This window comes from Eschscholzia californica, unplaced genomic scaffold, assembly GCF_041429995.1.
Source record: "Eschscholzia californica isolate CP2 unplaced genomic scaffold, dmEscCali1.0.p SCAF_4, whole genome shotgun sequence".
NCBI lineage: Eukaryota > Viridiplantae > Streptophyta > Magnoliopsida > Ranunculales > Papaveraceae > Eschscholzia > Eschscholzia californica.
The window spans coordinates 15,592,951-15,608,439 of record NW_028238461.1 but is presented as its reverse complement, the minus strand read 5'-3'; the positions used below and the strand labels follow the sequence as shown (position 1 = coordinate 15,608,439).

General features: G+C 39.4%; 1 protein-coding gene across 1 annotated transcript; it reads left to right on the top strand.

Moving 5' to 3' along the window:
- The first annotated feature begins 268 nt into the window (after positions 1 to 268).
- On the top strand, positions 269 to 706 carry LOC147543139 (uncharacterized). Its single transcript, XM_086635378.1, has one exon. It carries the CDS (start codon positions 269 to 271, stop codon positions 704 to 706), a length of 438 nt encoding a protein of 145 aa, XP_086491504.1.
- Positions 707 to 15,489: the final 14,783 nt, after the last annotated feature.

The following is a 15,489-nucleotide window of genomic DNA, read 5'->3' as shown; positions in this document are numbered from 1 at the left end:
ATCGTGTCCAAAATTTAAAGATTTCATCATATTCACTAATAATAATAAACTATTATCTCTTTCTGAAGATCCGATCTCTAACATGAAAAAGATATTAAGTAATGAAGGTAGTAGATCTTTAGATTGGATTTTATGTACTCATCTGATCTGGGTATGGTGGAAAGCACGCAACGATATGATCTTCAACTCGAAACCTCCTGACCTATCGAGGTGCTGGTGGATGATTAACCAAGAGGTTTGTTCTAACTCCTTTAATCTCCCTCCATCAATGGATTTATCTAACATGCAAGATGATCTTTGGATGCCTCCCCCCCGATCGAAAGTTAAAATAAACGTTGATGGAGCTGACAAACCTCCATCAGCGGCGGCAGGAGCTATTGCAAGGGATAGTGAAGGTGTTATTTTAGGGACAAAATCATCTAGGTTTCCGGCGATCTCAGCTCTCCACAGTGAGATGTGCAGCTTCGATTTAGGGTTAGACCTAATGGAAGAATTGGGTGAAGGCTCTTATATACTTGAAGGAGATTCAAAGATCATGGTGGATCTTCTATCGGAGGGCTCCCAAGAGATCCCGTGGAGGTTGCTGGGTGCGATTAGGTCCCTAAATACTAGGGTTTCTCAAGCTCGTGTGGATTTACAGTTTTGCCCTCGTCATTCTAACGTTGAGGCACACAAACTGGCGCAGTTGGCTATTCAGCCCCTTTAGATAGAAGTTAGTTACTTCTGTCCTTTCAGTTAACTTGGTGTATTTGGTTTCTTTTTTATTTGGGTTATTTCCCTAATGGCCCCCTACTTTGTGACCAGCTTCCCGCCTGGCCCCCTACTTTACGAGAAATACCCATATGGCCCCCTATTACCGTTAACTTTAACTTTCCGTCACTCTCTCTCCTCCATCTCTTTTTCTCTCTCTGCCATGTCACGCCATCTCATCTGTTAGGCCACCTCATCACCTTCTCCGACAGAGGTCGCCGGCTGGAAATTTGGCCGGCCGGCGACCTCTGCCGGAGAAGGTGATGAGGTGGCCTAACAGATGAGGTGGCGTGACATGGCAGAGAGAGAAAAAGAGATGGAGGAGAGAGAGTGACGGAAAGTTAAAGTTAACGGTAATAGGGGGCCATATGGGTATTTCTCGTAAAGTAGGGGGCCAGGCGGGAAACTGGTCACAAAGTAGGGGGCCAGGCGGGAAGCTGGTCACAAAGTAGGGGGCCATTAGGGAAATAACCCTTTTTATTTTGGTCTCTTTGGCCGTCCTCTTTTTAAGAAACCTTACTTTCCTATTATTATTGAAAGCTTATTTCAAAAAAAAAAAAAACTATTTGGCCAAATAAGATAAAGAAAGTCAAAGTAAGTATTAAAGAGGTAACCATCGTCGGAGTACTTGTGTATTTCGGTTCATAGAGTAGTCGGATCAGATCTTTATGGGAATGATGTACTTACTGTGTATTCGAGAGCAACAAAGATGAAGATGATGATGGTGATATTGGTAAGATAGCAAGCTTCCACTTGTTCGTGCAACACAACGAGGTTCTGGCCGTTTTAGTAGATCTCTCAGCAAGGGTTTGGTCGTAATCGGACTAGGCGATAAGATCCTAACCGTAAGTAAATCACACAATAAGGGTCTAGCAGTAAGTAGTTGATGCTTGTATCACGTAGCTCTTTACTGCTAGAAGAGAGGTATGCTATATCCTATCGATGGATTATAGTGCCGTCTAACTCCTATTTGCGGGTGTTGAGTCGTCTAGCTCTTATCTCTCAACTTCTAAGACTTAAGGTCAGAGACTTAATGAGAGCAGAAAACTAGTGCGAATGAGTATTAGAAAAGGATTGAGAGGAGATAAGATAGTATAGTAGAGCACTTCTGTTGAATGTTCGATGATCTCATTTGTGTATTACCTTCTCTATTTATAGTGTTAGAGAGGAGGTGATTAAGGGATAAGGAGCAGAAGTTTGATCTCATGCGCGATGTGTTGATCGTTGGAGCGACCTAATAGTTTGACTTCGTAGACATGCGCTAGCGTGCTCCTAAGACGGCTAGGATGCTACCGTGTGTGAACGGTAGTCTACAGGCTAGTAATGCTTATCTTCATGGTGCATACACGAGACACATGACGTTCTGATGATTGTAGACTGTGCGGTAACTTTGTAGCCGTGTGATGGCCTCACACGTGTAAGTAGTAATCGTGTGCCACATGTTACTCATACCTTACGTCGATGTGGGTATGGATTTGACCGCTGGAAGTTGGTCGCGAGGGTAATAATTCAGGCCATTGTTGGGCTTGTTATGGGTCTGGCCCGCTCAATGGACACCCAACCTACAGCGTGGGTAATAATTCAGGCCATTGTTGGGCTTGTTACGGGATGTCGCTTAGCGCTCTCCTGCGCGGGAGCTCGTCGCATGGTGAAATCCTGGGCGACGTGCATCGCCCAGAAAGCAATCTAGCGCCTGCACATGGAATGTGCCATGTGGCATGTTTCTGGATGGTCTTTGCCGCCAAGACCCTTATTTAACCCCAAATTTGGGTCTCTTGCCGTCATGACGAGTTTTTGCGTTTCGTCGATCGTCTACCTCTTGTGTGTGATTTGTGTCGTTAGGAGTTTATCGCTAAATCCCATTTGTCTAAGGATCGTTCGCAAAAATATCATAGAAATTCTTGTAGTGTAATGTATCTACGAGGCTTTCTGGTCGATGAAGTTTTCGTGCAAGAAGAAGCTAGCTGACTTCTTACTTGACATTTTGCTTGGACCCTATAAGAAGAGGTGAAGGTTTAATAATCTATTTGCCACTTTGGAGTCTTCAAGAGAGAGATTTTAGGAGTTCTTTCATAAGGTATTTTCTCTCTCTTATTTATTTTTTATTGATATCTTGCTAGTTTTGTTGAATTTGGTTGAGATCCTTCTTATTCTTCAATTAATCTTCATCCAATATTGGTGTAGTCTTAGGGCTTTGATCCAGAATATAGTTTGCCCATTATTGGGATGCTATTAGGCGTAGTTACTGTAGGAGTTGAAATCTTATCCATTTGTCTCTACAGACTTTGCCTTTGATATGAGTTACGACCGACATGATAATCCGTTCAGACCGGCTAATGCTCTAGAGTTTTCTGAGTTTAGGTGAAGGGAGGTGTGTGGGCGTATGTCGATGTCGTCTTTAAAAAAAACCCATCTTCATCTGTTACAGACGGATGTCTGTAGACCATAAATTACGCATACAATATCCCCGATTCGTAGAGCTCAGGATTCAACGTCTGGTGAATTGGTAGACGCTGATTTTGGAGGTTGGACGGCATTTTACAAGCTCCCATTCTACCTCGTATTTACGTTCACGCCCCTCATTTAGTGCATGAGGTGCTTAGTTATTACGAGATTGTGCCCGTTCAAATTATACCCAATGTATGGGAAGTTATGTTGTCCCTAGAAGTGATGAGCTTCTTGTAGAAGGTGGAGCTTAGAGTTCATGATCTTATTCGATATTATTACTTGGTTAGGCTTGATAGGGATCAGGGTTGTTATATACTTAGAGTACGATACCCTAAAGCGCCGCTAGTTACTGCCTTGTCATCCAACGATCGAACAAATGCGCTACTTTCTTGCACTAGGTGACCTTGTCTTGGGTGTTCGTGGGGTAGGTCGAGTTCCTCACGTTGGCACAATGCCTGTGAATATACTCTTATTGTGTTGGAGCATTTTGGTAACTTACATTCTTCAAAAAAGTATGAAATCAACTAACAACTATATATTGTAAACAAATTTCAAAGTGTTTAAGTAACTTAAACCAATCCTCAGACAAATGAAAATCTACTCAAGTGAAAACAACAATGTATCACAAACTTTTTTGCTATACCAATTTATGTTATTCCGAAAGTTTGAGCTTTAGTAGTAGCAATTACATAAAAAAAACATTTTCGAGTTTACTCGCTGTATTAACGTTGTACTAACAACAAATTTAAAAGTGCTTAACACACCAATCCATTTTTCTGTTGAAAATCAATATATGCTCATATGAGATTTATTCATACTGAAGTATGAAACAAATTTCAAATAAGCTCACAATAAAAGAAGTTCATGTTATGAAGCTTCATACCATATTATAAACCTACGTATTATTGTATGAAGCTTCATACTTTATTATGAAACTCTATACTTGTATATGAAGTTCTCATAAGATCTTTTGAGCTTTTGTACTTGGTTGAAGAATGGTACGATATGATTAGGGCAGAAATCCAATGAATACCACCAGAAAATAAACGATTTCATCAATACCTGAATAGATCTTAATGAACTCTATAAAAATGAAGATAAAGATGAACCTTGGAGCATATATGACCGAAATGCTCTAAAGAGGAAAACTAGATGGTTTATTCAAACAAATTGAAGAAAAAAACTTCGATTTTAAATGGTTAAAAAAATTATGAATCAAGAAAGAAATAAAGACTAAACTTTTTTTCTTTTGTTGAATAAAAAGAAGAGTAAACTTGAATGTTATTATTTTTAAAAATAGAAACTCTTGAGTCTTGGCTAATATTTTTGGGCGAAGGATTGGTAAAATTTTGATATTTGGGAAAGAAAGACATATTTGGCATTCTTGTATACGTAAATAAATTTTGGACTTCTCAAGTAAGGTATAATAACTTGAAGGGAAATTTTATAAGGCCTCTCCAATTTTGTTAAAAGGCCTCCCCATGAACCATTTTACTTGCTAAATTATCACTGAGGGGAGGCCTTTTAACAAAAATGAGGGGGCCCTATAAAATCTCCCTAACTTGAAACAATGTATTGCGTGTGTGAACTATTCTCCGACACTGAAATCTTCATCATCATCATCTCTCCTTTTATGCTCTTCTACCATTTTCATCTCCCTCTTCATCTTAATCACTGTTCTACAGTCTACCATCTACTATCACATTGCGTTTGCCAAAGAAAAATGTTATTTGGCCTAACAATTAGAGTCAACTAGGCCAAAAATTGATGTGATCGGTTTTTGTTGGTCCAGGTTTGTAGTCGACTCCTTTCAGGCCAAATAGCATTTCTGTTAGTCGAAAAACAAATGGAATTTGACTTCAGCCTAACTATATTTTAGTGAGTTCTTGTATCTGTCAGTCTTTCGTGTCGTGATGCTCAGACGTCTTACTCATCTTTATGTGTTTCTTTGGTTTGTGCAAGTTTTGTTTTGTTTTTGTTTATATGCATAGTTTGTTTTTTGCGCGCTATTTCAAATAAGAATTTTTATATTTGTATTCTGGACGTTCTGGTACATATATTTTTCTTCCCATTTAAGCACACTTATCATCTCTCGTGCACTATTTTACTCGTCTTAACTGCGTCCTAGTGCTCTGATACAGTCAGCTATTAAGTTCGATAAATTCATTTTTAGTATTTTACCTTGCATCTTGTTTTTCCCTTTCCAAGGGTTTGGGGTATCTGCCCTTTTTGGAATCTACCACTTTTCTCATTGTAGCCTAAACTTCAAAAATTTGATTGTGTAAACCGAATGTGAGGATATTAATGTTGGAAGGAAGAAGCTGAACTGATAGGTTAAAGCCACCTGACATAATTGTTATTCGAGCCAGGTGCCTTATAGAACCCAGTACGGATTGGGTGTCTATTGGGGAGGCACCCAATCCGTAGTCAGCCCTAATATTTTTTTCTTCTCTTCTTCTTCTTTTTCTCTTTCTTCTTCGTCTCTTCTTCTCCTCTTTCTTCGTTTCATCATCATCACGTATCGTGGGAACAACCTTGTCTCCAAAAACATCATTGTCGATCTACAATGAGGAGTTAGAGAGATAAAGAACCTTGTTTTAGAGATAGAAACTAGAGAGTAAACCATCATGGAAATAACTTTGATTCCAAACCAACCTTGAACTATGATGAGGAGTTAGAGAGAAAAATAACCTTGATTCCAGATCATTGATTCCAAATCCTTGGTCCAAAACCACCACTAAAATACTATCGAAAAACCTACTTTAGGACCGGTCAATCCGAGACCTTAAGTTAAGTTCCGGACAGACCAGTCCAAAACCCAAAGCAAGCCCAGTCCGAAACTTCTCGGACTGATCCGAGCCTGAGGTCTTGTTTTGGGTTTTGGATGGGTCAATCCGTGTGCGGGTGCTAATATATGTTTGGGGTCAAAGGAGTCTCCTCGCTGGGTGCTAACCACAAGTTTTTCGGCCGGAAAAAAGTCATCGGTCGGATGTTGCTGGCGACTTCATCATCTTCTCTCTTCTCTCTTCTGTTTCTCTCTATTTTCCCTCCCTTCTCCATTTCTTCTCTCTTTCTTCTCTCTCTTCTCTTGTTCTCTCTTTCTTCTCAATGTCTCCGGCGAAGGGGAGGAGCCCCTTCGCCGGAGCTTGTCATGTTTGAACAACCAGACTAGATCTGGTTTGTTCAAACTAGACGCGTCTGGTTGTTCAAACCAGACTCGTCTGGTTTTCAGACGAAACCAGATCTAGTTTCGTCTGGAAACCAGAGCTCTGGCGAAGGGGCTCCTCCCCTTCGCCGGAGATGGAGAGGAGAACAAAAAAAAATGTCACCAAAAATGGTAGACGCCGGAGATGGTGGTGGTAGGTGAAAGGAAGAAGAAGCTGAAAAAGTTGGTTGTTTGGGGTAAAAAAAATTCTAATTTTTTTTTGTTTCCTGATGAGTACGTAAAGTACGCCATTTCTGGGGTTATATTTTACTGTCTTTACGTGTTAATTTTGGTGGAATGAATTAAGGTTACATGGTTTTGTAGGTAACTCTCAAAAACATAAAGAAATTATTAATTATAAGAAGGTGATGAAGATTGAATCGGTTTCAAAGGAATAGTTGATACGAGGTGTGTTCTGCAGTTGTGGTTTTTAAAGGGGGCAATTCTGGATTTCAAGGGACTGAAATTTGAATCAAATTTTTTTTTTGGCATTGCTGCCTAAGGGTGGGAATTTAGCCCGAGAGCCCGAAACCCGGCCCGGAACCCCCGAGTCCGACGAAGAAACGTGCAGCCCGAAGCCCGAGACGGACTCTGCCCGCCCGGCCCGTTAACTTTTGGTGGGCGGGCTTGGGCTCTACTAAAAAATGCCTTACCCGAGTGCATTACCCGAGTACATAGCCCGAGTCATCTACCCGACTCACAAGGTCTGTTAGATGAGAGATGGATGGTTAGATTTAGTTTCTAATCTTAGGGTTCTCTAGGGTATAAAAGGCTTTTTACTTGCCTCTCCAGTCCCATTGCCCTAAATGAGAAAGGAAAAGAGGGAGATAGGCAGAGAGAAATATCAAGAAAAATGAGAGAAACAAGGAAAGGGAGAGAGAGATCACGATACAAACAGAGAGAGATATGAAGATTAAAGTAAAAAAATGAAGATAGGGAGTTGTTGTTTGAAGATAGGCTACTTCTTACATTTGTTGTAGATCTGGAATAGAAAAAGGGAGAAATATTATGAAGAGTGAATCTAAAGAAGATATATGGGAAATAGAATTTATCTCTTTTCTGCAAAATATTCTCTCAACTCTTACCTTTTCTCAGTAAATATTTTATTTCCATGTAGATCTTTATATTTGTTTTCAAGTAAATCTAAAGAAGAAACTAGTAGATTTGTAAGAAAAGTTTTGATATGGATCTGTAAAAATATTCTCTATACTCTTATCTTTTCTCAGTAAATATAATTTCATGTATCTTGCATATATATATATATATATATAGATTTGTCTCTTTGTAAAAATAAGATTACTAAAGATTAATATTTGTGTTCATGTCTCATATTTGTGTAGATCTCCATTTTTCTCTTTTCATGTAGATGTTAATTCTTGAAAGGCTTCTATGAACTAAACAAATTTAGGGTTAACAGTGATTTTCTTTTTTATGAAGATATAAAAAAAAAATCATATTTGAAGATGGTTGGCCCGTTACCCGGCCCGCCCGATGCCCGTGGTGGGCTAGTACCCATGGCGGGCTTTGTGCAAGAAAATCTGACTTTTACCCGGCCCGAGCCCGCCCGCGAAGTCACTTGTTCCTTAATATATGGTGCCCGAAACGCCCGAGCCCGACCTAGAGGTGCCCACGGGTACCCGAGCCCGGCCCGTTTCCCACCCCTATTGCTGCCCACGTGAAGGAGACACTATAATAGTGATGATGTCACCATGACGTCACCGTGACATCACCTACAATTTCTTGCAAATTAACACACAGCAAATCCGACTTTTAAATACCGCCATGCATTTAGGGAAGTCGGTTGGGAATGTTTGGCGCTTTCTAATTCTTTGACTTTTGAGAAGTTATAGAAGGAGACCAAGATTTCAAAGAAGAGAACAATTCCACCACCAACATTGAGTGCAAGTTTAGAGGAGCAACATTAGAGATAAATTAGCTTCTTTTGGGTGCAAGGATTTGGGAGATTCAAGAGCTATATCGAAGACACGTTTTGGGGAAAGACGAGGGAAACGGGCTTCATCAACATTAATCCGGTTTTATCTTTTTCTCTCTTCTTTCTTCCTTTACTTGTTTATCATTAATTGAACCATGTATTTAATATCCATGAGTTTCCAACTTTTCCACTAGGATAGAGGATGAAACCCTAACAAGAGTATTTGAATTATAGTATCATATTTATATTATTATCTCTTTTAATGTGCCTTAATGTTTTACAATTAATCGTACTTCGGTTAGCCTAAGAAACTAACAACTTGGTTCTTAGTTGCATGATATTTTAAGTGAAGTGGGTTATGGGTTTAGTTAATTGAGAAGGGTCTTTTATTGTTTTATCTTCCGAAAATTGAAGATTGATTTCTAATAATTTTTGAGTTATCAAAGAGGGATAATGATTTCAGTTAGATATTAGATTCGAATATGATTGTTAGTGGTGAATTCTAATATCCTAGATTTACCATCTCATAGTTTTTCCTCACAACTTTATTTTGTTTGCTACCTATTTTGTTTTCCAAATTCTCCAATTTTTAGTTTTTCAAATATCTTCTCTAAAATAGATTGTCCACTTTCCTAGTTTGTTAGTTAATTTTAGGTTTAGGTTTAATTCCAAACAAATCCTTGTGGGATCGACTTCGTAATACATACCATATTCACATACGGTTCGTGCACTTGCCAGTTTTATTTTGGTATAGTTAGCCTATTATTTAGGTTGCCTAGATTTCACATCATTTCTACCCAAAACTTCACACCTTGGAAAATTTCTTTATTTCACCGTAACACCGACCTGGCCCCCTACTTTGTGACCAGCTTCCCGCCTGGCCCCCTACTTTACAAGAAATACCCATATGGCCCCCTTCCGTTATAACACCGTTACTCTCTCTCCTCCATCTCCTTTCTCTCACTGCCATGTCACGCCACATCATCTGTTACGCCACCTCATCACCTTCTCCGGCAGAAGTCGCCGGCCGGCCAAATTTCCGGCCGGCGACCTTCAAACTAAAAAAAAAAAATATTCTTTTCTCTTCTTCTTCTTCCTCTCTCTCTCTTTCTCCTATTTTCTCTCTCTTCTTCTTCTTCCTCTCTCTCTCTCTCATCTTCTTCCTCTCTCTCTCTTCCCCTTTCTCCTCTCTCTCTCTCTCTACATACTCCGGCGAAGGGAAAACCCTTCGCCGGAGTACCTCGATCTGTTCAAGGAGCAGACCTTGAAGGACTGCTCCTTGAACAGATCACGGTCTGTTCTTTGAACAGACCGAAACTGTTCTTTTGAACAAATCACGGTCTGTTCTTTGAACAGACCGGGATCTGTTCAAGGAGCAGACCTTCAAGGTCTGTTCCTTGAACAGACCGAGATCTGTTCAAGGAGCAGACCTTGAAGGTCTGCTCCTTGAACAGACCGAGATACTCCGGCGAAGGGTTTTCCCTTCGCCGGAGTTCTTAGAGAGAGAGAGAGGAGAGAGATAAAAAAAAAAAAAAATTTTTTTTTTTTTTTGAAGGTCGCCGGCCGGAAATTTGGCCGGCCAGCGACCTCTGCCGGAGAAGGTGATGAGGTGGCGTAACAGATGATGTGGCGTGACATGGCAGAGAGAGAAAAGAGATGGAGGAGAGAGAGTAACGGTGTTATAACGGAAGGGGGCCATATGGGTATTTCTTGTAAAGTAGGGGGTCAGGCGGGAAGCTGGTCACAAAGTAGGGGGCCATTAGGGAAATAACCCTTTGTTTTTAGCATGACTCTATATTATTTCTCTATATAATTAACAAACGTTAAATGATTAGTTTCGTGCCTTGCTATGGTGTTTGTATGATGATTCAATCATCCATAAAACTTACGCGAATCTCACTTATTCTTATGTGAAGGTCCGGAATTAACTTATTTTTATAAATATATGTTAGAATAATGATTGAGAGATAGTATATTCATCAAAATGTCTTTAAATTGATATATGTGACAAGTGAATAGGTTCATATTTATTCTAAATACAACTCTTTCAACCCACTTTTATTTACTCTTTCAACCCACTTTTATTTAATGGGAAGTTTAACATACACTTTCTTTCTTTCTCTCTATCACACTATCATCTCTTTAATCAACTAATAATATTTTATATAAGTTATAGGGTTCACTTGGTTTAGTTTTTAATATATGTTTTTTACTTTATTTCAAATTTTATTCGCGCGTTTATATTTTTCATATTAGAATAAATTGAAAAAGTATACTAAATTGTTGAAAGCTGAGAATTTTCTAATCTAATTTTGTGTCAGAAAATGAAGACTCGGTGTGGTCAACTATATCTATATAACAAATGAAATAGATTTTGGTGTCATGTCATAACTTTCATTTATAAATCTCAGCCATTCAATTTTCCATTGTAAATCACAACCCTTCTTTTTTAAAGAGTCTTTAAAAGATAAAAGTGTAAAAGTTTAAATAACCACCAACTCCCTATAACTCTCTAATTATTTTTTTTTAATATATTTTTATTACTTCAATATTTGTATAACATAAACATAGAAATTTCCGTGTCCTACGAGCACGAGCACGGGGTATACCCTAGTATATGTACATGAATATTTTCCACTTTCATTTAAATCTTTATTTACTCTTGGTTAGTGTTTTTAGTTAAGTTCTGTTAGCTATAGTTTAATCTTCTTTCTTGTATATGTGGACTGGTACTGCTTCCTAATCTGGTTGGTCTCTGACAGTCAGATTAGTGATTTTGGTTTTTGTCTTAGTTTTGTGTTTATCTTGGAGTTGCAGGCTGGTTCTCTTGGTCCTAATACTATGATGGTGGGTTATGTTTCTATATGTTATATGTGTTTTCAGTTAATGATATTAAGCTAGTTTTCTGTTAGTTTCTTTAGGTGTAATTGGTCTGTTTCTTTCTTTCTGTTAGCCTGCTTCTTCTTTCTGTTCTGTCTTGTTTAAGTTTTAGGTCTGGCTTGGAGGGGAGGGTGTAGTAGTTAGGGTTTTCTTCAGGCTGTGGTGGGGGTGCTGCTAGTCTTTGGTGCGATAGGCCCTGTTGGACGGTCTCTTCTTTGGACCAGGCGGCCAGGAGTGCCCCTAGACCGAGATCCTTCCTTTGCATTCTATGGACAACCCAACCATCTTAAGTTGGAATGTTAGAGGCGCCTCTTCCTTTATTACGAAAAAACATATTATGGCGCTCATTAAGAAACATAATCCTGACATTATATTTATATCGGAGACGAAAAATAAATCTAACACCATGAAAAAGAATATTCCCATCTACAAATATTATTCTAATCACTTTGTGGAACCGATAAATAAAGCTGGAGGGCTTGCTCTATACTGGAAACATAACCTCGATGTCAGAATTACTTACGCTGATAGTAATATTATACAAGCGAAAATTAACAGTTCCAAGTATCAGCAGTCTATTCTGATGACAGGCTTTTATGGTTCTCCTTATTCTAAGAGCAAGCTCAAACCTTGGAAAACCCTTCTGAATCTTTAAGTCAATTCGGATCTCCCCAGGATAGTGATAGGAGATCTGAATTGTATTCTGGACCCCAAGGATAAATGTGGAGGAGCTACAGGGTCTAACTCTTATACTGACAGGATCAAGGAAATCATCAGTGACATGGGGCTTACGGATCTGGGATATCAGGGTCAACCGTACACTTGGAGTAACAAACAATATGGGGATAATCTTATCCAAGAGAGACTGGATAGGGCCTTGGTGAATTTTTCTTGGCTCGATCAATTCCAAACGTCTACTATTACTCATTTAGAGGCAGTTGGTTCCGACCACTTGCCTATCTTTCTGACGAACAAGGACCAGAGCCAATCCCAACCGAAACCCTTCAAGTTTATCCGTACCTGGATGAACCACCCTGACTGTTTCAACTTCATAGAAGATAATTGAAATATTATTAAGCAGAAGAGTATCCCTAATAACATTCAGTGGGATCTCAAGAAACTCAGCAAAAAGTTAACTTACTGGAACAAGCAAGTGTATGGTAACATAGAGAACAACATAACTAAAGTTACAAATAGTATACAAAAATGCAATTCAAGGGAAGAATATACTCGACTTCAATCTGAACTCGAAGACCTCTATCTTCAGCAAGAAAGTATTTGGAAGGAAAAATCACGTAAAAATTTCATCTCTCTAGGAGATAAAAATACTAAATATTTTCATTCGCAGGCAATGCAGCGTAACAGGAACAACAGAATCAGCGCTATCAGGGATAGCTATGGAGAGTGGAAAGAAGATATTCAAGAGATTCAAGACATATTCTCCTCTCACCTCCTGAACATCAGCTCAACTATTCACCTCAAGGAGGACCCTTTTATCAACAGACTGTTCAGCCCGAGCATCTCGCTCAATCAGAACATTAGCCTGGTTGCTGTTCCTTCTAGAGAAGAGATAGATTGGGCCATAAACAGTCTTAAGAAAGAAGCAGCTCCGGGTCCAGACGGCTACTCTCCTTACTTCTTTCAATCGAATTGGGACACGATCAATGAGGATATCTACGCTCTGGTGAGGAACTTCTTCATTTCTGCTTGTCTTCCACCTGGGATTAATCATACTCACATTTGCCTCATCCCCAAAACAACCACCCCCCAAAGCCCGGCAGATTTCCGTCCCATTAGCCTGTTAAATACCACTTACAAAATCAGCACGAAAGTATTGGCTGAGAGACTCAAAACGACCTTAAATCCCATCATCTCCCCTTTCCAAGCCGCTTATGTCCCAGGCAGACAGATCACAGATAATATTATTATGGGACAGGAACTCATTCACTCGTACAAGAAGATGAAAGGGGTGACGGGGTATTTCGGGCTTAAGCTAGACATGTCTAAGGCGTTTGATAGGATTGAATGGAAATATCTTTTTGATATTATGAGAAGGTTGGGTTATTCGGACCACTGGATTAAAATGATTCATGCGTGTATTGCTACCTCCTCTTTGGCAGTACTCATTAATGGCCGTCCAGGTAAACCTTTCTCTCCTTCTAGAGGTATCAGGCAAGGTGATCCCCTTTCCCCCTTCCTTTTTACGCTGGCTATGGAAGGCCTTAACCGTAAAATTAATGGACACAGCTAATCAAGCCCGGTTTCTAGGCTTCCCTACTAATCATGTCGATATGGAAATCTCTCACCTTCTCTTTGCAGATGACTGTATTATTTTCGGCAGGAATACGTTAGAGAATGTCCATAACCTTAAAAATATTCTGCAGGAATTCAGTGACTCTTCAGGGCAAATGATAAATTATACCAAATCCAATATCTTCTACTTGAAAAATTCACATCCTATATAAGTTCAAACGCATTATTATGCGAACCCTGAAAGTGAAATATGCGTCTACCTCGGAGAAATACTTGGGATCTCAGCTCTTCATAGGAGCACAGAAGACTAAGGTCTTCAAAGATTTATTAGAACAAATACAGAACAAACTCAATAAATGGAACCATTGTTTTCTTTCTCAAGCAGGTCGCACGGTGGTCCTATCAGCCATAGCTGCAGTCGTACCCCGATATCAGATGCAGTGCTTGCAATTCCCAAAGGAATAAGTAAAAGCATCAAGTTCGCACAACGGAACTTCTGGTGGGGTAAGTCTAGAGGTTTGTGCCTCAAAGCCTGGTCTCATATTTGTTTGCCGAAAGACCAGGGGGGTCTAGGTATCCACCTCCCTGAACTCGACAACAAGGCGTTACTTTCTAAGCTGGCCTGGATGCTCAAATCTAACCCTGAAGGTTTATGGGCCAAACTTCTCAAAGATAAATACTTTCCCCACTCTAAAACCCCGGGACCTGCGAAACCTCATCATTCGTGGATCTGGAAGAATATCAGGAAACACTACTCATATATTGAAGAGCTTTCTCAATGGGAGGTCCAATCAGGAACTGATATTAACATATGAGAAGATAATTGGATTCCTGATCGAGATGGGAAAGTGAGTAATATTTATAACTCTAATCTTACCAAAGTTTCACAACTGATTACAAATAACAATTGGGATAAGGTCATCCTGAACGAAAACTTCAATACTGACACCCAAAATCTCATCAAATCAATCCCAGTTAATCCTGCAGGCAAAGATCACCTTAAATGGAAACTATCAAAGTTTAGAAAATTCACGGTATCCTCGATATACAAGCACTTAAGCACAACCAGTAATAGCCAGAACAGTACCTCGCGAAACTGGAAGTTCTTATGGTCCATTCCAGCCATCCCTCGCATCAAATTATTTATCTGGAAGATTTGTAACTTGGCTCTTCCGGTGAGAGAAAAAATAAGGAAGTATATAAACATCAGTACGAGTTGCCCTAATTGCAATACCACTGAATTTATTGAACATGCACTTTTACATTGTGCTATGGCGAAAAATATTTGGTTCCACTATAACATTATCACTGAGAACATTAACTCCATAACGGATTGGATCTTTTCTTGGGAAGCTCACCCTGACAGGTGTCAAACAGAGGAGAATATACACTTCGCCACCATTCTCTGGATTATATGGAAAACTAGATGCGACCACTGCTTTCAACATGAGATCAACGAACTCCCGAAAATAATCAAAATGATAGACAACTTTCCGAAGATGAATAAAAAACCGTCGAAACACAAGCATAAACCTATAGATAGATGGAAACCCCATACAAACGGATATATCAAGATTAATGTGGACGCTTCATTCACTAACATATCATCCAACGTAGGCATAAGTATGATTTCTCATGATGATAATGCAAAATTTATTCATGCTCAGGCGAAAACTACTAGAGGAAGAAACAGTGAAGAATGTGAAGCCATGGCCTTTCTTTTTGGTCTGGAATGGGCCAAATCTCAAAAGCATCACTCTATAATCATCGAAAGTGATAATTTCAATCTCATCAAACATCTCCGCAACAATCGTCACACCATCCAATGGCAATCTCTGATTCATGTCAGGAAGATCCGAGAAAGCAAAACGGATTTTGAGGAAGTTCAGTTCCACTATACTAAAAGAACAGCTAACTCTAACGCTGACAAGCTAGCGAAGTGGGCAAGGAAGCGTAATAGAAGCAAAGCGTGGGACAATATTCCTTGTATTTTAATTGACAGTTACTGTAATAACGCTTT